General features: G+C 40.1%; 1 protein-coding gene across 5 annotated transcripts in view; it reads left to right on the forward strand.

Annotated features, from left to right (window-relative positions):
• The window catches only part of grid2 (glutamate receptor, ionotropic, delta 2), a 370,055-nt gene that overhangs the window by 39,398 nt on the left and 305,976 nt on the right, over window positions 1–24,681 (forward strand). For all 5 annotated transcript variants that reach the window (XM_058636042.1, XM_058636038.1, XM_058636039.1 and 2 more), the window contains exon 2: window positions 22,915–23,070. In XM_058636042.1, the coding sequence (XP_058492025.1) occupies window positions 22,915–23,070 (156 nt within the window). The remainder of the gene's footprint in view (window positions 1–22,914; window positions 23,071–24,681) is intronic.

A 24,681-nucleotide genomic window follows, 5' to 3' on the forward strand; every position in this document is an offset into this window, starting at 1 on the left:
GGTCACACTCTGGACAGTCCATAGGTTTTGAATATTGCTGATATCACAGAACGGTCTAGGAGGTACGGTAATGAGAGGTATGCATCCCAAATCCTGTCAGCGACGCCAGGATGGGAACAGAAGGGTTAAGGTGTTAATGGAATTGAATTGAAACCGCATTCTTCCTGGATATGTACCTATTTGTTAACACAGTGGTGCATTCCCTGCAGTGTTAGTAAGACCTTACTGAGCCTTCGCCTCCAAAAAAGGTGACATTGTGGAGGATGAAAGACCTTTGTTTATTTATGAGTAGAGGACAAAATGTCACCAGCAAAGAGAATCCAGATCTGACCTATGAAGTTGTAGCAAGAGGAAGACGCTTCGTTCGTTCGTCTCCTCTTCATGAAAACTTGAAATGCCTCATAATATGTCATTTCAACAGTGAGTTTAACAAAATAGTTTAACTTTGAAATTGCAGCATAGCCACTCATAAACTGCTACCAGGATGAAGATGTTAACATTTTTGTCAAGCGAAGGCATCAGACTTGGTTTTCTTTCATCACAATTTCAAACCTCATTACTCATAAGTGGCCTATGTTGCAGAGAATGAGAGCTGGGAAGTGTTTAAAGCTGCAGACATTTTTGGTTCAGTGAATCCTCACAGAAATCCCCAATGAAATGGAGGAAAAAAAGAAGACATTACCTGAATATATCTTTTTACCTTGTTGACTGTGAATCCTTACAACACAACCAAACATTCTTGGAGTTGCGTCACAGAATGATAGTATGTGGACACATGAACTAGAACCAAATAGCTCTGTAGTGTTGGTTTTAATGACTGTCTCTGTTTTAACCTTCAACGATCAGGTTTTAATACGAAAGCTTTAAAACTCCCATGTTAAATATCTTGGGTGGGAGAAACTGAACAAATCACAATCCCCTCTGCTGCTGCTTCCTTCCTGAGTAAGCAAGGCACTTAACTTTGTGCAGCTCCAATGGAGCATCTCAGTGGCACATGGCAGATGACTGGGATGATCCCGAATTTGAATGTGGGAAACAGTAACTAACCCTGAATGGGAGCAGAAGATTAGTTTCCTCGGCAGAACATTCAGAGATGAATTTCTGCTGCTGGAAAAAAAAAGTATTTCCATTCATTGTATTCTCTCAGGGCCAGGTGCTAACAGTATACCTCTTTGTGGTGTTTTTACAAGTGTTTCTTCATTAAAAGTGCGCTGCAGTCACTCCAAGCAAGACTTTCAAAAATCCAACAGAGAATCGCCGAAAGGGAGGGAAAGTAAAAAGAACTGTTTCACTGTATGGATAATCACACTCTGTATGATTTTACTAGGAATTGGTCCGGTAGGAATAAAATAGTAGAAAAATTGTAATAATTTAACATTATGCCCCCTTTATTCGCCACATTGACACCCATTTATTTTTATAATGTGTCTGCACATTTGCCAACAAAGAACCAGTGTTTACAAAGGTCTGCTGTTCAAGGTGAAGTCAACCTGTTTTTATAATTTATTAATTTTAATAGAAAATGCAGAGAGTCCAATGTCAAGTGGGTCCATCTTTATCTCTTTCTTTGCAACTATCTGTCAGTGTTACCGTGTAATTGATGAAAACGAGCCTGCTTGCCTGCCTGATGAAGCTATGCTTTTACAGAACTGTTAGAGATAATAACTGATATGGACCATGTAAATTATATCATGTATGTATGTATGTGTTTGTGTATATATATGTATAAATATGTATATGTATATGTATATGTGTATATGTGTATATATATGTATATGTATATATATATATATATATATATATATATATATATATATATATATATATATATATATACACACACACACACACACATTAACAAAAAAAAGCCGAGGCCTGCAATGGACCAACAGGAAACGATACTGCCCAACTTGTCATTTTGTATTTTGATGAATGCCAAGTTGGACATTAGGGAGGGATTACTGTCTTTGGAAATCATATATGGCACTAAGATCGGGATTTGTTTGAGCAAGTTGTTTGGTACGAAACCAGCTGCCTGTTTTACAAACATGTCACTTTAGACATTTCATTAGAGAACCACCAGCATGTTTGCGAAGTTGGTGTGACGCGTGTTCAATACGTTTGCTATAGACTTTTGCAAAGATCCAAAGATTACAAATCCCTAAATGTGGAAAAAGCTTACCCCCAACCCTTACAATACAGCTACTGTACAGACACACACACACACACACACATTTATAAAAACTGTTCTGCATGAGCGTCACTCTAGTTAGAGTATTCAGTATTAGTCATAAAAACTAAACATACAAATAATAAAATAATGAAAGCACACCAATTTGCATCTTGATGACTTTAATTGGTGGATTTGGGACACGAGTTTGGTATAAATTTAACAACTCTGCACATTCAACTGATTTATTTATCCTTTGTGTGTGTGTGTGTGTGCATGCTAGTGTTCTTTATTTGACATCAGAGATGGAGAGAGGCAAGAGGTGGGGGCTTCAGTGGAGAAGGAGGATAAAACTATAGGTTTACGTTGAAGAGAGAAGACAGAGAGAAAAAAAAACGTATAATACACAGAGATAGAGACTATGGAGATAGACAAAATATGATGTTGCAAGATAGATAGTAAAACAGAGAGCAGGTGAGCGAGATATTTGAAAGTAAACATTTAAATCAAAGAAATGTGTGCAGCTGTCAAGGCACAGTATTCACATAATATCAAATAGTTTATTCAGTATTTCCTTTTTGCAAAAAGTTGCCTTACATAAATACCTGAACAATGGTTCTAACTTGTTCACCTCTTTAATATTGACAAAGTCAATTAGTAAGATTTATTATGGATGCTACAATACTTTATTTTTAAGGTGTTGCATATAAACAAAATTAAGGAAAAAGAGACGCGCCATGATTCATCTTTGTGAAGAAGAATTTGCAGTGCGCCGTGTAATTCAAACAAGAAAACACTCACTGAGATGGATGGTAATGTATCAAAGGCTACATTAGGCCTGTGGCTTATGTTGGATGGGCTTTATTTAATCCAAGGAATATTCTGTGTTTCTGGTGAGTTTAGCTATGAACGAAAATACAAAAAAGATAAATATGCTTTAGCTTTTTAGTTGTTTAGTTGTGACTATTTATACAGATCTCAAATAAAAGGATTTACCAATACAATCTGAAATCTCTGCACTATAAAGTCAGCTCCTAGTGTCAAGGGCTTCTAATACTAATACAGTACAACTTGTCAACGTGCCCTCTGTCTCCCTTCAAACGTCATTGCCTGGCCAATGGCATGTGAATTTGACCACATGTATACTGGCTGGTGAGGGACGGCGGCCGTGTGTGCGTGTGTGTGTGTCTGCCTGCAGCATTTATCGTCAAAGATACGCGTGGCAAGCTGTAACTCACATGTCCCGAATGTAACTGCCGCATCTCATGAAGTGTGCCTGCTGCTCGCGAGTAAGTAATGACAACGTAAAGCAAATTTACGGCCATGACAATCACATGTGGGAGGGGCAGCAAGTACACTCGCATGTGGGAGGGGCAGCAAGTTAACACATAGACACAAACACAAACACACACACAATGATGTGCTGAGAACATTGATGGTCGTCAACTGTGTCCCAAGAGTCTGTCGCGTAGACGGGTTCCAAGAAAACCGGGGTGGGAGAGGGTTACAGAGAGGGACGACGCGAATGGACGAAGACAGAGGAGAGGTTTTGGAAGGGCAGAGAGAGGACAGAACCAAAGTAGAATGTGAAACACAGTGAGACCTGCCATCTTTATGCTCCTGCTCGGTGAAGTTGATGAACTGCCTAAGAGCAAAGCATCATGTTTATCAGTCATTCCAGAATAGGTAGGGGAGTTGGGGAGTAGATTGGGACAGAGGGGAATGGGTCAAGGTCTAGGAGGAGGAGGAGGAGGAGGAGGAGGCGAGGGGGAAGAAATGGACAGTGGATGTTAAAGTAGAGGTAGTGAATGACCCAGATACGAGCAGACGGTGTCCTCATTCTCCACTGTGCTGGGAGAGGAAGTGAGGGAGAGACGGACAGACCTAAAAATGGCTCGGGCGGCACAGTTAGAATAAAAGTGTACTCGATTAAAAGTGTAGAGTAACAGACATTCCCTCATTACCTGGACATTTGTTTCTCAATCCCCAGATAAACGTGTCTTACATTTTCTCCTGTGCCCTTCCGTCTCCCTCGCGCCCCCTTGTGGTCAGTGGATAGGTTGCATACCCTGCGTCTGAGTGTCGCTCCACCTAATTTCCCGAGCAGCATTGCACAGATGATTCATCCCGTCCCAGAAATGTTCCCAATGTCTCTCTTGTTATAATAACAAAGGGCTCCTAACAACCTTGACTGAACTCCCCGTGATGTGTCGTTAGTAAGCAACACAATTTAGTCACTGACATTCTAGGCAAATATCTTTGCTGTCACATTGCATTTTTCTTCTTGCCTGATTTTAATACCATTCTACGCCAAGGACACACGGCTATGAACTCTTATATTTTTCATCATGGCATGTACACCTGTGTCAGCTTTTCCTCACTGACTTTATGTGGTTTGCTTCCCATTCAGTTCAGGTTCAACTCATGTCATGCCAATCCATCCTTCTATTTTCTACCTATTTATCTTCCACATGAGGGTCATGGAGGGCTGGAGCCAATCCCAGCTGACATTTGGGTTTGGGTTTTGCAGTTTGCTCCTGCACATTTAAGTTAATAAAGCTCAGGAAGTGGGTTTTTTGTATTCAAGAAAACCTGAAATCAGTGTTGAGGCTGTAAACTCTCCAGTAAAAAGTGAGTCATTTTCTGTTCTTTCTTCTTGAGTGGACTTGCCCTGTGATGGCTCTAGACACTGAACCCAGCACTACATCAGTTTGTCTCCTCTTTTTTAAATAAGGATTTATGGCTGTATTGTAGTTTTGTGAAAAAAGTGGGTGTCTGTCTCACAGCTATATTTGGTCTGACACATCATAAGGGAAATTATGCACATTTGGTCCTGAGATGCACTTGTTATTATGTTACTCTTGATGACGGGTTTATGGGTCTTTAAAATGCATAAAAAGAGTGGGAAGCTTCCACCAGCTTGTGGCCACTAGCTTTTGCCATGGAGACTATGAATGAATCAAAAAGGGACTTTTTTTTTTTCTCCTCACCAGTCAGAGAAAAGTGCATTTCCTCATCATCTACATCTCAGATTTGAGCCTGTCTCTTTCTGAGTCCCTTTAGATTTAACTTTTCTATGGCAGGCACAAAGAGAAAGGTCATTAATAAATGCATGAGATGGCGTAGAATTATCTCTCACTGCATCTCTCCCTCGTTCTCTTTCAATGTCATTCTGTACAATGCTCTGTAAGGACTCTACTGTCCTCACTGAGACTAGCTTATTCCTGCTGCTTCATTACAGCACAGGTTGCCGGAAACAAAGAAGCCATTATGGCTCAAACGGAGAGAGATGGAGCCAGGGAGATGAGCCACTGGCTCAACAGGAGCTTGTGTTAAATGTGTCTGTTCTGACAGGAATACTTTTAGGGAAGTTTGTGAGCCACTTTTTTTAGGTTTTTGAGGTGTTTGATGTTGATTGAGTTTCATGCACCCAATAGACCCCAGCCCATAAGGGCTTACGAAGACACTGACACTGGTTTCATGCATGTCTGCGTCCATATTGAATTTACTTTACAGCTATTTGTATTTATATCTACCACCATTATCCATGACAAGATTCCATTTCCACTACCATTCCCTGTGATATGTGTATGTGGGCACACTGGTGTATGAAACACCATGTATGTTTCTCGCCTCTGTCTGCAGATGCTGCATGCGATTGGACAAGCCCAGTAAAAGCCATGCGGGTTAAATTTAGCTCATGCTAACACCCTTGGAGGCCTCTTAATAATTGAGAAGGCATCTGCTCCAATTAATATGGCCGTCTAAATGGAATCCCTATTTAAATTTGCTGTAACTGGGTCACTCTCTTTCTCACTCTTCTTCTCCCTGTCTCTCTCCCTCCTCTCTCTGTGGTGCAGTAAGGAAGAAAATGAGCTGCCTTCTACTTTTAAATGGTTTTTAGGGTTTCTGAAACATCATCTGGGATGTTTTGCCTGAGGTCTCCCAAGCGTCCACACACACACACACACACACAATGAAATAAAGTTTTGACAGATTTTTCCTGTAGCTCCCTTTTGACTGAGAATGAAGTGGAATTGTGAGTTTCTTTGATCTTGATTTGGTCGACAGATTTATCCTAATATTTCAAAAACTGAACTGGAGCGAGTTGTGAGCAGTTGGGAATAATATGACTGAGTAAGCAGTTGCATACTGCAGCGTGTCTCCTTAATTTTTTTTAATTTTGAACTTGTCTGAGCTCAAATTGGATAAAAACATCTTCATTACATAGAAATGACAACAATAATGTGAACACTTTTGTTGCTTATATAGGGTACAGCAGCACAATGGGCATTAGTCACCTGGTTGAGTGTCTTTGTGCTGATTTAAGAACTTTGAAATACAAATCAGTCACTTAAGATTGTCATAGTGTCCCCTCAAGTATTCCTGGCGACATACTATAGATTTACGTTGAAATCTTAGGTTAAAGATTTGTTTAACGTATTGCAATGTACATATGTATTACCCATGCTTCGTTTGTCATTACCCGTGTTGGTTTCGTCCTCTCTTTGAACCGTGTCTCTCTTTCCTTTCCAGTGTAGTTAAACCCACCGTGTAATCACGGCACCATGCGTCACTTTATCTTTCTTAGCCGCTGAAATCACAACTGTTGCGTAATCTGCAAAGGGTTTCTTGAATTTGGGCTATCCCCTCCTGAGTTACAGACATACTGTGTCTATGTCTATCTTTTATCACATTTTTGTGTGTCTGTGTGCTTGTGATGGTAAAACTAGCTCTGTCAGACATAGGGACAGGGAGATGGGGTGTGTAACTGGAAGTGGACTCTAAATGCTGGACACTTTACTAGAAGGATAACGCATCACTCTTTGATGCCCCCCACCCCCATCTCTCTCTCTCTCTCTCTCGCTTCACTAGATACGTTTTTACTGTTACTCCTCAAACATGTTGTTGTTGTTGTTGTGGAAATCTATTTAATCTGTTATCTCCCTCAGCCCACTGTCTTGTGGTTCAGTCTCAAAGATGTACCTCTTTGCTCTCTCATTCCAGCCAACCACAGCTTCACATAAACACAATTGAAAATGTTGTTATTAGGAGCATTTCTATTTAAGTATGAGGGAAAACTACAGTGCATTGTAAAGTAGATGCAGTGTTGATATAAGAGATCAGGGGACGAAGCTCCACGATACACTGAGAAACATTTTACTCCACGTATTAGACAAATACAACAGGAAACTGAGAGTAGCACACGTATAAAGTAAATGAAGTATAAACACTCTAAGGACAACGTTTGTGTGTAATGTCCTAGTTCATCAGAGCTACCCCAGTGTTTTATTCTTATTCTCCCAAGGGAATTATTATTGGATCAGAAGGAGGCTGCACTGCTTGCACAACAAGACAGTGATGGCACGATATCCACCCTATATTGAAAGGATTATGTATAGATTACATACTGTATGAATGTATTATTTTATCCATTATGTAAATTCACTTGGAATCCGATTTAAAGAAAATGCATCACAACACATGGAGATTAGATTGTAGTGGGGAATAAGGTTCTGAATGGATAGATGTCGACATATGAGGCTGCTTTTGTTAAAAAAAAAAAATGGATTGGGAGGAGAAATGCAGAGGAGGGCACAGCGATAGTGTAGTGAATGAGAATTAGTGAGGATGAATGTCAGAGGTCAGACAGAAGAGAGATAAGGGGAGAGTCTGACATGAATATTCCTTCTTGTGTCATGCGGGGTGGGTTATCTTTCTTTTTTATCTCTCCTGCGCCTTGGCGATACAAATCAAAAAAAGCCCTAATCTTAATTTAGCATTCGCCACGACCTGCGTCTAGGCAAAGACCTGTCTCATCCTTGTTAAAAATGAGATGGTGGAGTGCAGTGATAGAGGAGGGCAAACAAGTCACAGAGCGAGGAGATTGGGAGGAGGAAACTGGCAGAGAGTCTGTCAGTGTGAGTTAGAGGAGGGTAAGATCAGACCTGAGGAGGTAAAAAACTTTGATAGAGGGGTAGTAGTTATTAATGAGATTTCAGTAAAACATGCAAACCGGACATAATTCTACAGTGAATTACTAAAGCTTGCCAACATGGGGGTGACAATATAACCGACACTACACCATTTCCTTCAATATGTTTACCTCATGCAGAAGTAGTGTTCCGCTCCCACCTCTTGTTCCACACTTGAAACCCTCCCTTAAAGCCCATTCTCAAGGCTTTTCAAGCACCATCTGTGGCGCACGTCAATGCCTCAAAACATACAGCAGTATAAAACAGTCTGACCCTGCAGGTTAGAATCAGTGGGCACAATTTAAATGTCAAAGCAACAAGCATTCTCTTGGTCACATTTCTGATATCTGACTTTTGTTTTTTTTAAGCCATTTTCAAATCTGATTGAAACCACATTCACATTGATACCTTTATGCATTTGTCATCACTAATCGCAGGAAAAGGTCGTATTGATATTGTTGGTAAAAAAATTAATTTAAGCATTCCCGGCAGATTTCCCAGCGAGTGAGCTGTGGCTCCAGAGGACAGCACACTGGTGCTGGCTGAGGACAACACTCAAAGCATGTGTACTGTGTGGTTTTTGATCTGATGTGACACAAGTCTGATTTAAAATTGGAAACACAGTTGACAATCAGATTTCTGTTTCCACACTGCCCTGAAAACAATAATCCATAGCCATTAACCTGATATTATCATGTGGACGCAGTGTGTTCTTTGGGTTCTTCAGGGGGACGTGTGTGTGTGTGTGTGTGTGTGAGACACACGCATGCTTGTTTTACAAAGCTTGTACTCCTGCTGGACTTTGAAGAAGCTGCATTGTAATGAGGACACTACATTATTGAGCACGCATGGCCACGTGCATGCATGTACATGGAGATCAACTAGGAATCTGCATAGCGTACGTGTAAGGTTGGGTACTCTCAAATGTTCTACACACAATCTCACTCACACCTACACACACACACACACAGCTTCATCATTACAGCCTTGGCACCTCCTTTCCATATGATCACCTGCAGCCATTAAGACATAGTTAGTGGAACGCCGAGGATGACTGAGAATAAATGTGGCTTATGTTTGTTGTAGAGATAATTACTTAAAAAGCAAGTGCTTCACCTGATTCTGTTTACAGCAGATTGCACATTAAATGTTTTACATCTAACCAGTCCAGTGGTTGTAGTTCAATAGTAATAAAAAAGCAAGACTGTCTATGCAGCAGCAGTGTGTCATTTGCATTCCAACATCATAATTCCCACGTTTATATAATCTAATCTAATCTATAAATTTCCTGGTTTGTGCAGAGGACCTTTTGGGGATGTGATTATTACATCTTTTTTGTGAGAGACCTTTAAATTGCCTTGTTTGTGCCCTAAATGCTACGTTACCAAAGTTATATAATACCCAATTGGACATTTTATGTCTCCCATTTAGGCCGTAACACCCAGGTTACTCATTTTTCACCCACTAATAAATCAGAAAACATCCTCTAAATATCTTTAAATACATTCACCATGGAGATGATTTTCAAAATATACACACTAATTGATGCATATTGGAATAATGAGTGTTAAGGATCTTATGGGTGTTCTCTGTGTTGACGTAGTTTGAAAAGGAAAAATGATTAGAATTGGGTACAGATATTGATCATTGAGGCTCTGCATGCAATATAATTTGTTAGCCGGGATTCTAATTTCTTCTCGGTGACATTTTCAGTGTAGGAGGATTATTCAGGTTTAACAGCCCAGCCCCGAAGAGGGAATACATGGATCCATTTCCCATTCATATTACATCTAACAAGTGTTCCCTCAAGTGAGATTTTCCCCAGTTTAGTCTGGTCCCGATGCTCCGAGCCTCCTCTCACTCTGCCTACTTAGATTTCACTTCCATATTTTTTTGGTTTTTCATATTATAACTTTTCCCTCAGTGTCTTTTCCATATTTACAAAGCTTCTTGTGTTTTTAATAATCTAGCTGCCTCTTCTTTAGCTCCTTCTCTGCTGTATGCCCCTTACTTCTGGGCTTCACTCCACTCGATCCTTGACAAAGGTTGTTGGAAGAAAAATGAAGAAAAGCAACTCTGTACAGTGACTGTCTTGTCTGTGTCGTATACGTTTCCTGGATTTTGGTTTGTCACACTCCAGACAATTTTCTTCCAGGCACTTGCTTTGTCTTCCTTCTTCCTGGTCCCCATTTCTTCTTTTTATTATTTTATTTTTGCCCTTGCGTTTGATCTCCACCCTGCTCTCTTCTCCCCTGTGTATTCCCTCCATGTACGCCAGTACTTGCTCACCATCATGCATGATGAAGCACTCTTATCTTAAAGTTACTGGCCCAGACTGTCAGCCTTTAGGAAAACAAACTAATCTCTTGGTTTTCTCCAGGTTTCCTCCCACAGTCCAAAAACATGCAATATGAGGATAAGACAAATTGGACACTCTAAATTGACCATAGGTGTGTGTGTGTATGAGAGTGGATGGTTGTGTGTCTCTATGTGGCCCTGTGATGAAGTGGCGATCTGTCCAGAGTTTACCCCGCCTTTCGCCCTATGTCAGCTGAGATTGGCACCAGCTTCACACACAATAACGAACTAATCTAAATCAATTAGGTGTCACACATTCATAAACGTCTATAGACGAGACCCAAAATAAGCCTCTGTGTTATGAGGGCAATCTGAAACGATTGTCATTCCCCATCAGTCATCGCCGTCCTCTTTCTCCTGCTGCCCATGTGATCCATCACCTGCGGGTAATGCTGCCAAAAAGAGGGCAGTTGTTGACTCTTTCTGAAGTTGTATGTTTCCAAAACCTCGACCATTGTAGCTTCTTTGTTAGTGATTCCCCACTATAGCTTAACAAGCGTGGTGCGTGTAGCTCAAAGTTGCATGGTCGTCATACTTTGAGCTTGCTTCATAATGCATGATTGTACTGCTTGACATGGAGGAAACTGATAGGGAAGGAGAGATGGGGAGAGCAGTGGGTATCGTGGGTCATCCAGTTCAATCCCCAACTTCTATGCCTTTTTGTTTGCTCTGACTCTCGTTTGCTCTGACTATTTTTGCATTTGCTCCCTCTCTTTTTTCTTTGCGTCTGCTAATTGGCAAACTGGGTTTTGGAGCGACAGCTCAATGGACCGGAAGTAGTCATGGGCTTGGAGTTGCTGTCCGTCTGGAACTCGTTAACCCAAGTTTTCTCCGTCGACATCCGACAAAATAATTGTGTCATTAAGTGTTGTTTGCTTCTTAAAAAGTGTTGTTTAAATATATTGACACAAATCTAATTCCATAGAATCCCTAGTGTGTCCAATGGCAAGACACTTAACCCCATGTCTCTCCTGGTGTTTGTGTAAATTCAGAATGGGAGCAGTTCACCTTCATTTTTACAGCTTGTTGAACAGGTGGAGTGATGAAGGATCTTACTTGTTTCAGGACTGGGAGGTAAAATAATAATACCACATGCAGGGGAATATGAATGTAAAAAAACAAAAAACAAAAAAAAAAGCAAACAGAAAACAACTTGTGTACATAGTATTTGCATAATGTACTGTATGTGCACAACAAGTACACTCATCATAAAATGGTTCACAGAAGAGCAGTTACATGAACACAGTGCTTTACATAAAAGTCGTTAGTTTTTGCAATTGGTTGACTTATTTTGATTGTCTTGTGTTCATTTTTCCAATTATTTTCAGATGAATCCCAAAACTATGTATTTAAAATAGTAAAAATGCTGGATAGTACTGAAACATAATAGCTCCAGGAAGCTGTGCTGTGTGACTTACTTTTGATGGAGAAAGGACTGGTCTCGTAGCCTTAGTATGATTGGTCACTTCAGGGCTCCCATGGATTAGAATGATGAGATATGGGCTGTCTTTTGCCTCAGAGTTAAATTGGATACGGTAAAACCAGACAGTTGATACCTCAAACTGGGAGCAGTATTACAAGACAGTTTTAAGACACTGAAGTGTCGTGCAAGACTGGATTTTATTCATTTAAAATGCAGTGCCTTTGTCAACAGGTGATATGCTCCTTTATAAAGGCATACATAAATGATAACCACAATCAAACAGACAAGAATGCCTGCATGTCTCACAGAGGCCCATCACCCTATACCGTCCTGCACGGAGCCGTGCATGTCAGACAAATATTCCAAAGCTTCCTATTAGCATGTCCAACTCTTCTAACCATCTTTGCCAGGCTCAGATCTCCTTACACGATGTGTTCAAGTGGGGTATCATCTGCACCAAATTTGAATTTCCTCTGGGTAATATGTCAAGGAATTTATCAGAGCCCCTTGGTAAGACTAAATCTGAATGGGGTAGAAGATTTGGGTTTGAAACAGATTGGTAAAGCAGATTGGACTTTCAAATGAAAACCTCCTGGACTAATTTGCATGCGGAGCACAGCAGATTGCTTTTGAAATCCAAAATCTCAAAATGAATATGCTTCCAACCCAATTCTGTCTGTTGATTGTTGCAGAAACTGGGTGCTTGTTTTTTTTCCTCTTGAGGTAATGCTTCAGTATGCTCTGCTATGCTATTTTAATTCAAAGTGTTATATTTCTGGGAGGAGCAATCTTTGTGTCACGTTGTTAGAATAGATTATAAACATTGTACTCTATTCTATTGCTGTTATTATCTCCTAAATTATGAAATAAAGAGATTTAGGATTTAGGCAAGGTTCCCTTTGTAGTTTCCTCCTCCTTCTCTCTCATTGAGCCTCTCTCCATGCCATTTTTCAGTCGTTTCCCAATCACAGAACATAGTGTCTTTGTCCAACAGCCAAAGCCAGAACAGGCTTTTTTCTGTTGTCTTTCAAGATTATTCCTGGGCAGCTGAATAAACATATTATAATTTATATGATAACACCAGGCATGTTAACATGAATTCCATCCTATGTGTGTAAACAACAATGGGTTTGTGGATCAACTGGCTTTCTCCAGTTTTACATGATAAATGATATATATATATATATATATATATATATATATATATATATATATATATATATATATATATATATGTATATGTGTATATATGTATATGTATATGTATACACATATATATATGTGTATATGTATATATATAGGTAGCTGTTTGACTAATGCATCACAATCCAATTAATCAATTTGGACTGTTTATTGGATGGTGTTTTTGCAGGCCTGTCCGCTCCACAGGTGATGGAATTTTTTATTTCTGTGACCATGCATTTATTAATTAGTTACAACCGGGGTGTGAAGAGGATTTGAAGCAATACACTAAAAAATGCTCCAGAAAAGAATCTCTCAACAGGTTTTACCAACTCAAAGCAGGGAGGGGTTTGGAACATTAGTTTCAGTGACTCACATGCACACACTGTAAATATATGGTGCACACATCCAAACACAGAGGCATACACCTTGCCACCTATACCTCATGTACAGTGCTCTGTGGGCGTTGGAACCTCAGGGCCACCCACCCTGCTGCAGTGATGAATAAAACAACAGCCACTTGGAGCTGTGCGTGTGTGGAGAGCTTCTGCTGACTTGCAGGCTTTTAAATGAACTCCTCTGGGTGGCTGTTTGGCTGGCGGTGTGGCAGCTTTTGACCATGGCTGATATAAGCGCCTCTGTTTGCAATTGTGTCTGCGTGCATGCATATTAACTTGAAAAACCAAACCAAATTAAAGAAGAAGAAGAAAAAAAATTGGAGACGGCACTAATGGAGGAGATATATCACACTGTTTTGTGCACTATTGATAATTCATTACGTTGCAATATTGACCGTATTTCCACTGTTTTGTTGTTGTTCGGAACCATTATATTTCTGCTCGTCAATGGCTGTGAATGGAAATATTTCACTGAACCCACTTTAATGGCAAGTGTTTCTCTTGATGCAAATCATATTTGTTGTACTGTATTTGTTGTAATAGTGTGCAGTTAATCCAGTAAGGGAAGGTACTTTCCTTTGTAATCCTGGCCTTCAGCAGAGGAGTGTGTCTACAGCAGCTTCACCAAGGACAGAAAAGAGGACCGTGAAGCTACAGCATACTGCTTAATAATAATAATGATGAGGATCTCAACCCTCTGCAGAATTTGTACTGGGTGAAGAGTGCAAGGATGGGGAGATGCACATTTGAAGGTAGTGGATGAAGAGGTAGAATGGATGCGATGAGATGAAGGGAACAGGAAGTGTGTGGTAGAGAAAGTAGGAATGGAAACAGAGGATGAGTTCTGGTGTTTGTGATTGTCTGAAGGCGGTGGAGGACAAGTCTGTGATGGAAGGATAATGATTTTAATGGTAAAAAATAAGAGAAGGACATGTGTGATGGAAGTAGATAAAAGTATGAAGGAGAGCACTTGAATTAAAGACGAAAGGAGAGAGAATCCAGATGTTATACGTGTAGAAGTTTGAGAGAAAAAAAACAGCACAACAGCGAGTTGAAGAGAAGGCGAAGGACGGCAAGAGAGAGGAGATTCTACCAAATCCTTTCCTCTCTGAAATATAATATGACATTTATGATGTGTACAAATCTGAAGCCTCTTACCATTGCTTTGGGCAAAATCCTCCCAGATGTTTAGCATTAATCAAAACAGCGAGCTTAAAGACTCAAGGTACTTAAAACGCAGATTTGACAGTTCAGTTCCCCTGCAGCTATGCATGTTAACATACGTCAGTCTCATTTGCTTTACGCCAATTTTTTCTCTTGGTGTGTCTTTTTTTTGTCTTTTATTAGACAAAACATAACATTACAGCCTGTGATACATTCATCGCCACTAGTGTCCAACTTTTTACAGATTTCCCACATTAATTGCTCCTTGAGTAACAAATAGGAGGAATTGGTCCCAGTGAATGTTCTTTACAGATGTGGGGTTGTTCAAGTGATCGCGGACTGCTGTTCATTCACAATACTGATGTTTGCTTCTTGTCTGTGTTTTGTGTTGTTTCCCTAAAAATATAATATGACTGTGAATCTATAGAAAAAGAGACCCTCAGCCAATGGAATTTCCCACCACCACTTAAGGCTTGTCAATATGTCTCGAACAAAAAAAGAAGAAGAAAAAGACTGAAAGAAAACACATAAATATTTTTGCTAGATTGTCTATCCCTGCAGTGACATTTTCATTGTTCTGGCATATCTGCAAACTGCTGGAAACCAACAACATCTTTTGAAAAATGTTGGAAATTTACATGATTTATTTCAAAGCTTTTACTATGCAAAAAGCATCTGTCTGGTTCCTAAAAAATAAATGTCGTTAAATGTCTAATAAGTCACACAGGATCTCATCCTCACAATAAGCGGAAAACACTGGGATAGTACATAGTGTGATGATTAAGGGAATATGGTAGCATGGAAATACAGGTGCACAAAAGAGCAAGGGTAGCAGGGAAATAGGCAGCATTGAGATGGTTTGGAGGTGGAGATATATATGAGGAGTGAAAAGGAAAATAGGTACCAGAGAATCATGGGTATGAATAAGAAGGGATGTACAGGAGGAGAGCAATGAATTGGTGGAACAAAACTATAAAGCAGAACAGCAGAACAAAGAAAATGAGGTAAGAGGGGTGTATTAAAGGGAAAGGGAGAACAGGCAGGTGAAGAAATAAATCAAGAATAGAGGGATGGAGTTGAGAGGTAGGGTATATCGTAAAGGGAATGAGAATATGACAGTAGGAAGCTGACAAAGACAGAGGTGGTATTGGAACATTTTATAGTTTTACAGCAAGAAGGTGTTTATTTTTAAGCAATGCGTTGATATCCTAGTAGTCATGGATGAGCAGGAAAAAGCTACAGTCATTGTTCAGAAGCTGTCTCAGAGTACACAGTCATACTGAATGCAAACCCCTTGGATCAGTTAGAGGGTATATTGCTATCACCCTAATTATCATTTACTTATACGTTGGCTAAGACTCGGGTAGAGTCTAACATCTGGCTCAGAGCCACTGGTTTCACTGTTTTAAGATCAAGTCTGGCTGGACTGAAGCTGAGTCAGCTGTGGTTTGCAAATGAGCTGGACTTTGCCAAAAAAACAGCCGAGAGCTGACGTAAAGGAGCTGACGTGAAAAGAAATGGGAAGAAAAATGGTGCTGTCAATTGTCCACCTTTAACTTTGCTGGCTGCACACTCAGGGAGTGAACTGAAATGCGCCTCAGCTGAATGGTTATTTCAAAGTAGTGTTTGGCTTGCTGGCTAATGAATGGAGACACAAAGTAAATCCTCCACCTACTCAAAATAAATTGATTTGTGTTGGAGGAAAGCCCTGGATATCGCCAATGGGTCTCTCCAAAGAAGGAAAACAGGCTGAATTCCATCTACGTAAGGTGTGTGGAAATGGAAAGAATGCAGAGAGACGAGGCAGAGACGGCGACAACCTTAATGAAGCATTGTGTAACGGTGTGACAAAGGGACTGGCGTGCTGCTGAATTACAAATTCTCCTGGCTGCCCACCTCCTTAATGATGGATCATAACATTTATTTACACCTGTGTAATGAAAGGAGAAGGTTGAAGGTGGGGGGAGATAGAGGGTTTTTTTTTTTTGCACAAACCACGTTACCCTGAAGATTTCCTCATTAATACACAGTGAGATACACTGGAATCACAGGCACCCCTCTGTCATGCTGCCTATCAAACAGGCGCACACCTGCGTGTGCACAGTATGCTTAGACACATCGTGTACTTTACAGAAACCCTGAGAACACAGAGCATTTTAACTGCTTTTTTCCATTACTATGTTTAAACATACAGTATATACAGAGGCTATAAGAATGTGCAAGTGTCTTATATCCTTTTTTTCAGCACAACCTAGGCAATCTGATGTCAAAATGTTCATAATCGCATTGAATTTGTGAAATCTGGAACAGTTCAAAGGTCACTTGGCTCGTGTTTATGAGCTATTTTGCGCTACTAAAAATGCAATATAAAACAAATCATAACTTTGTCTCAATAAACACATAAGACGACGAAAAAAACCCAACACATTTTGTAATGTCACCTATAAACACACACACACACAGGACGTCCATATAAGGAGTTGTGTAGTATTCCCATGGCAAATTACCATGGGTGCACCTGTGGCACAGATCCGTGCTGCGTGAGCACTAAGGGTTACAACCTCTATGCTCACATTCTTTAACATTAGATATTCAAGTATACTGATCACAATACGGTGCTGCATATGGACACTGAGTCAGTATCCTGGGCATATCTATGCTTGTATTAACATTTGTGCTACACAATGTCTCTGCTGCAGTAAACGCACATTATTATCCTGCCGACCCTGTAATCACACACATACATGAACAAATAATGGATTACTATTTCCTTTACGCTTTACCCCTGACTTTTGTGTGCGTGTGAGCCGTATGATGAATACAAGGGGTGTTTTTTTTTTTATTATATCTGTTGCTATCATATGCCTCCGGCTCCCTCTGTTCTTGTCTGACCATTAATTCTTTGTTCTCTCCCTCTCTCGCGCACACACAGAGAGATGCGCACATTAATTCTACGCTGTCCTCCCAAGTGTCAAAAAGCAGTCCTTTTCCAGCGCTCACATCACTGCTGTAAATAACAGCCTGTTTCTGTGGTCTCACATATGTGTGTGTGTGCATGCACGTGTCAACATTTGACACTACAGGACGATAACCTCCCCCGCTCATCATCATCATTACTCAGTGCAGCCGCTACCGTGCTTGCTTTCATCATCACATTGAGACAGCAACACTTCGGTCCAGCCTCGTCACAAATCAACGCTATATCACCCCTCTGTGTGTGTGTGTGTGTGTGTGTGTGTGTGTGTGTGTGTGTGTGTGTGTGTGTGTGTGTGTGTGTGTGTGTGTGTGTGTGTGTGTGTGTGTGTGTGTGTGTGTGTGTGTGTGTGTACCTGTGTGTGCTTCAGTAGTCATTATCTTTTGTCTGTTTGTCAGGTTTCCTGTCACATTACTGTCACCAGCTGCAACCTCAACAATAGGTCGGTGAGTTTGTTTGAGAGACGGAAAAATGGATCGCCAAGTTTCCCGTTTAGTGTCTCTGCGGCGGAGTGATGGTAACAATGCTGATGAAGCCTATCGGCGCCACACAACTCTGTGTTTTCAGATCCTGTGTCACCCGATGACATTCTTGCATTGCACGCAGGAAGTGATTTGTTTTCATGTCTAGTCAGACGGAGGAAACGGCCACACACACACTGTGCAAGTAAAAGCGTGACAACTGGTTGGAGTATGATTGAAAACACAAAGAAGTGCCCAAGTTTAAGTCTCCAAAATGACTTCTGTTGCTCCAAAAACCTGGCTGTTCAGCAGTTTGACAGCATAAATGCTTCTCGTCTCCACCCACCCCTGTGCTACTGCTGCACGCACACACACTCAAACCCACCCAGTCAGATCCAAACGTATTGCTTGACAGAGGCCGAGGTCTGGATGATATGGACAATTAATGTTCCATTGTTTCTGTTCACAAAGGCCACAAAACAGACGCAGAATAATAACGTCAACAACAACACAACTCACCAAAAGTTTGCCAACTCTCTCGTTGTGACCTTTTGCGTGAACCTGCCCGTCCTACTCTCTCTTTTCACATTAGTCATTCTCACCACATTCCTTCACTCGACGAGCTGAACAATTATCCCTGAGAAGAAGCCGGCTTAATTATTGTTTTTATAGAACGTGGTTATGTAACAACTGCACCGGATGATGTACCACCCTAATTTGTTAATTCAATAAGGAAATTGAGCTGTTTATACTTTGGACAATGTGCCTTTGTCGGCGTGGATGTCATTATCTCATTTTGTGTAGTCACTGGGATAATTTAAACAGTATGAATTAATCCTCCGTCAAGAAAAAATGTTAAAATAATATAACAATGTTTCCGTTTCCTGGCCAACTTGACTGAGGCCTTTGGAAACTGTCCAATATCCTCATATTAAAAATCAGTCTTTTCCAACCTTTAACTCATTTAGTGATAAAAGGTATTAGAAAATATTGTTACTAATCCATTGGCAGGGTTCTATCTTACTGACAATATCCTTAACACCTCTATGATGGGTTGGTGTCTCATCTGTTCTAAGTGCAGTCCCTCACCTCCCCACCAATCCAGTTAACGCAATACTATTTAAGCCCTCTCTGTGTTTTAATTATTAATAAAGTGATTTACACATAAACTGCATGCCAATGTAGTGTATTAACAATTTAAAATGAAGAAAAACAAAACGTTTTATTAAAGGAAAAAAACACCATATTTTAAGTGTTACATTTGAAATGTGAACGGTATAAAACATGTTTGAGTTTTTGTCTTATTGTCCAAAAACAGGAAAATAAGCACATGCGTTAAGTGTTAAGCTCTTGTTAGACTCATGGAAGCGCAAGCATAGGTAAGCACAGTATATGATGATACAAACAAAGCTGACATGTCTGCTGTAGGAAGACCTGCATGACCATGTAATGACTGAGCCTGTAATCATCCTTTCATCTTGGATCATTTTTGTCATCCACATTGTTCCCTGTCTGGAAAACTATTAAATTAGATTTTTAGATTCTTTGATCCCTTGCATTACTATGATTAAATATCAAAGAGTCTGTAATAGAGAGATGGCTTTGAAATTGTATGTCATTAGCTAATTTTAAAATCACAAAAAGGAAAGGCAAAAAAAAAAAGGTCCAGTCACTGATAGTTGCAGCTCTTTGCTACAAACAGTTTGTTTTTCATTACTGTATAAATGTTGAAAACATGTGGGAAATGTAGACGCTTATAGACTGCAGAAGACACACTGTCCTCCCCATTTCTCTTCCACCTGCAGCATTCTACCCCAAGTGGTTATTTGGCAGTGACTACAGACAAACCGGTTATTTATTGCCTCTTTATCAATGTAAACAAACTAGGAAATGAATATCAAACACTTCACTGGGCGACATGTGATCAATATCTCTCGAAACCAAACAATTGTCTTCAGTTTTGGATGCTGCGGCCATTTTGTTACCACGTAAAAAGGACTTTTTCTGGCATAAACGCTGACCTTGTCGGGATCAGTTGTCCTCATGGGGAGCAAAGCGTGGTTCTATTGATGCAGAACCTCATTTTCTGAGGTTAAGTCTGGGGCTAAAAATTGAATCGTGGTTAGGTTAAGCCAATTGGGTATGGTAAGGGGCGGGGCCAGTGCGCTGTTTAGGCTGTCCTAATGAATGGAAGTCAGTGCAGTGTTCGGGTGACTGTGCATGTGCTTTTGTGTGCTTGCCCTTGGGGCGTCTGTGTAAAACAAGATTCACTGCTTTTATTCCCTGGTTGATTTATGTCGTGACGTTTGCCTTTGCGCTCACAATCACATTACTGGAAAGGAGGCAAAGCCAGGAGAGTGTGTGTGTGTGTGTGTCTGTGTCTGTGTGTGTGTGTGTATGAGTGTGTATTTACATCACCAGGCAATTACGTAACAGACAGGAAGCAGCAGACACATACCCATCATCACTTTGTTGTGCTCTTTTTCCTCGTACATTGTATTTGGATTTTTGCTCCATAATATGTGAATAACAAAATATCCCAGTGAATCCTAGCTCGACTCTAAAACCGCCACCGTTTAGTGTTCCATAATTATTCAGCAGTGTTTATATTTTTGGACTATATTTATTTTCAAAGCTTGAAGGGGGGAAAAAAGCTGAGTCTTAAACCACTCACTGTCACCCACTGCTTTTCATATCTGTGTTTCTGTCTGTGTGCCCACTCACTGAGCCAAGAATAAAAAAAAACCATGTAGTAGGCAACTGATAAATTACTGCACTGGTAAAACGGCGAAGTACAGAGTAGGTGGTTAAGTGATCATGGATGGCAGGGGGAAAAAAAATAACAAAGGGATATTACACATTAAAAGCGGTGATTCAGAAAACATTCAAATTGAATTATTCTGCGGCGTTACTTTGCTGGTGGTTTCATTTCAAAGAGAGAAAAGTAAAAAAAAAACACATACTCAACTACATACAGATCTGTGTGCAGCACTGTGCGGCTTTTAACAACATATATCTGGAAGCATGAGGAAGATTACTATGACAACCCAATTGTGGAATTTAAAATAATGTGACATTATAATGTTTTTGTTTTTTTCGCCACCATTCTTTTTTAGAATAAATCATTCGTTTATCATGCCGTGTGTATGGTACGGATCAGAAACAAAACAACAACACCGCTCTTTGTTGAAAATGTGTGTCCTTGTCTTTTCACCCTTTTTGTCTGAGTAGTTGCAGCTGACAAGTCTTTCATTTTTTGTCCAGACGTGTTTATCTAACCTCATCTATACTGCATGATCATTAAAAACAACCAAGAAACAATCAGTGGAATGGTATTTACAGTTGCCAAGTGCTGATGGATGAAATTATTGAAGGATACATATTTTATGAGGTCGTCTGATAAAGAGGCAGTTAGCATACTGTTTCTAACTGCTTTTTAACAGCAGCTGCTTTTGGATTTTGTGACGCAAATGTGTTTAAAGGCTGTGGGAGATTTATTTTCAGTTGGACGCTGAACTTTTTCAACTCTTACGTTGATGAGAGAACTTGAGATCTAGTCGTAAAATGTAAAAGTACTCGATTAATCGGTTTGAAGCTCTTTTGCTTATTAGAACAATATTCCTGATTGTTTCAGCTTCTTAAATGTGAACATGCTCTGCTTTCTTTGCTTCGCTTAACAAAGAAATCATTCAAACGGAATCATTTTGGTTGGTGGACAAAGACAAGACATTTGAGAACATCATCATTTCCAGGTTGGACAAGCATTTTATGGACCGAACGATTACTCAATTTAGTTTAGTTTCTCTTTACACACGTTTTGCCGCTACACAAGCATAGTTTCTCAAGTAACTTTGGCTTCTGTGGGAATTCAAACCATAACCCCTGTTGGTATTAGCAGCAGACACTGCTTACTGAGCTATAAAAGACCAATTACAGCTAAATGTTGTAAAAAAGCTGGCCATAGCTAATGTAGTCTGCCTGGTCATTAATGAAATTTGCAACCTGTCTGTCTCTCTCTCTCTCTATACACACACACCCACACACACACACAGACACTCGTGCACACTTGACAATATGATGCTTATTTTCTGGTCAGTGAAATACAGTTAGTACTGCTTCATTGCGCTGGCTTACACAATTAGTGGATCAGTGGATTCAAGGGATGAGCTGTGTTGAAATGAGAGGATAACAAGGAAGAAAGAAAACGATGAAAGATATAGCACATGGGAAATTGTGGGTAACTGACCAAAGCAAAGACCAGATCTTCACCAGCCAGTCCCATGTCGCCTCATTGTGCTTCCTTGCCAACGCAGACTAACATGTATTTTTTACGACTAATTAGGGACTTCATCTCCTACAACAGCACACACACACACACACACATCAGTCTTTTCCTTTTTCCGTTTTCCCTTTGAGCAACAATTATTTTTGGCCAAGTCATTGGGCTTGTGGGAAGTGTTTGACCTCAAAATAAACGCTGATGTCAACCCAGCAACCCGCTTTTTCCTTCAAAGCAGCTGTAAATATCCATTGGTTTAGGTGGACATTATTTGCTGGTAAACTATCACTGAAAGTAGATTGGTGAAAAAGTCTATATTAATAAGGTACATTTAATAATAAATACATTTAGAGTCAAATCATTTCATCAATCATATTTAGAACTCCAGGCTAGTCGGCTGTGTTGGATCTTAATTAAAATGACATGAAATGACATCGTGTGTCTGTTGGCTCTGAGAAGAACTCTAGTCTACTCGGCGACTGAGTAATAGCTTCATCTTGTCCTTTCTGCTTCCTTCCTTTTTTTAACAGGTGCCATCTTTGATGACTCGGCACGAAAAGATGATGAGGTATTACGCCTTGCCGTGGCAGATCTCAATATGAACAATGAGATCTTGGAGACAGAGAAGGTCACTGTTTCTGTGGCGTTCGTTAACGCCAACAACCCCTTCCAGGCTGTGCAAGAAGGTAGGACACTGTCTTTATACACTTGTTCCTTGGAGCAAAAAGCCCCCCAGCAGGGGTTTTCTCAAATGATTATATGGCAACTTTCGTTAGCATATCGTAGTCTTCACATCCTTATATCTACTTCTTCAGCTGTGCAACGAAAAAAAAACAAGGAACAAATCCACAATTTGGCACATGGCTTGATATTAATGAAAATGATGTCCGTCCTTTTAACCGCGAGAGAAAATTCCAAAAACATCTATTCACAAGAGAGGTATCTGAAAGAAAAGAAAATAAATAAAAATCCTTGTCTTATCTCTAATGATTTCCCTTTATTTATCACGACCGTTTGTTCTGTTTTCAATTTTTACCCCAATGGTTAGTCATGTGATCTAATCACTTGATTAATCTATTTAGGCACCTGCTGTCTTTGCGTTTTTTGTTCCCCACATGTGCCTTAATGAAAACGACTGATTTGAAACATGCTGGTTTTCAAATCTCAAAGTATTCATGAGTTAATTAAAGCATGAATACATGTATAACATTTTCTACATTTGAGTGTCACAAGCATGAAGGCATCATTACACTGTACATAAATACTCATTATTGCATTGGTCCAGTATTGGTCAAAACCACTGGAACAGAAACAATGAAAAGTAAAAAGTGATATCCGACACGCTCCATAGACCTTAAATAACATCTTGGTTTGTCACAGAGCACTAGCTGTAAAGAGAACAGTGCACTGCTGTGAAAAAGCGCCTGGAGTGATGTGGCAGTAATGGGAACAACATTTGCACGGGCTTTGTCTGCATGGCTAAATGTGCTAAAGCGCAGTGTCAACGTGTGAACAACTATTTGGTGCATTTGTGTTTGTGGTTGATAGTGATAAAGCAAAAAACAAAAACCTAACAACCACAAGAAGAAAATCACATTAGGAGCAGCCCACATCTCAAATGTCCTATTTAAACCCTGTCTGTGAAATAAAGACTGTGAATAAAAGTAATCAGACAGCACAGCATGGACGCAACACTTTTCACCAAGCAGACTGAGCCAACAACAGGTCGCTCATTGTTTCAGCAAGATCTTGTTTTTAAGATCAGTGAATGTTTTTTTCTTTGCTGATTTGGTACGTTCTTTTTTCAACAGTCCCAATATACACACAGGCAACTTTGAATTGTCAACTACTGTCGGGCAGTATTTATCGGCAGTACAGGATTTGTTAAAGACAATGATTAATCTGTTTATTTCAGTTTAGTTTGGGATTTCATTTAAATCATGTTGAATGACGATGCTTTTTCGTCTCCGAATGATTTAAGTCCCAGTTTCCTCAGTCAGTTGATTGGCCTGTCCAAATCTGTGGCTGGTACAATGAAGCCTTCACTGTCTTTCTGTCTGCCTCCCTCTGAACAGACTGCCTTTCTCATTTCCCTGCCAGTCGGCTTGCTGGTCCTTCTGTTTGGCTGTCTGTCTGTCAGTTTAGGTAGCTGGCTGACTAATTGATTGACAGTCTCCCCATCATCCTGTTCATCTGTGTGTAACACATGTGTCAAACTGGTGGCCCGGGATCTGTGCAATTCTCTTAATTCTCTGTTTTTGTGTATCATAAATATGTTTTTATTGTGAATCATTTTA

The sequence above is a fragment of the Solea solea genome, chromosome 8 (assembly GCF_958295425.1).
Source record: "Solea solea chromosome 8, fSolSol10.1, whole genome shotgun sequence".
Taxonomy (NCBI): Eukaryota; Metazoa; Chordata; class Actinopteri; order Pleuronectiformes; family Soleidae; genus Solea; species Solea solea.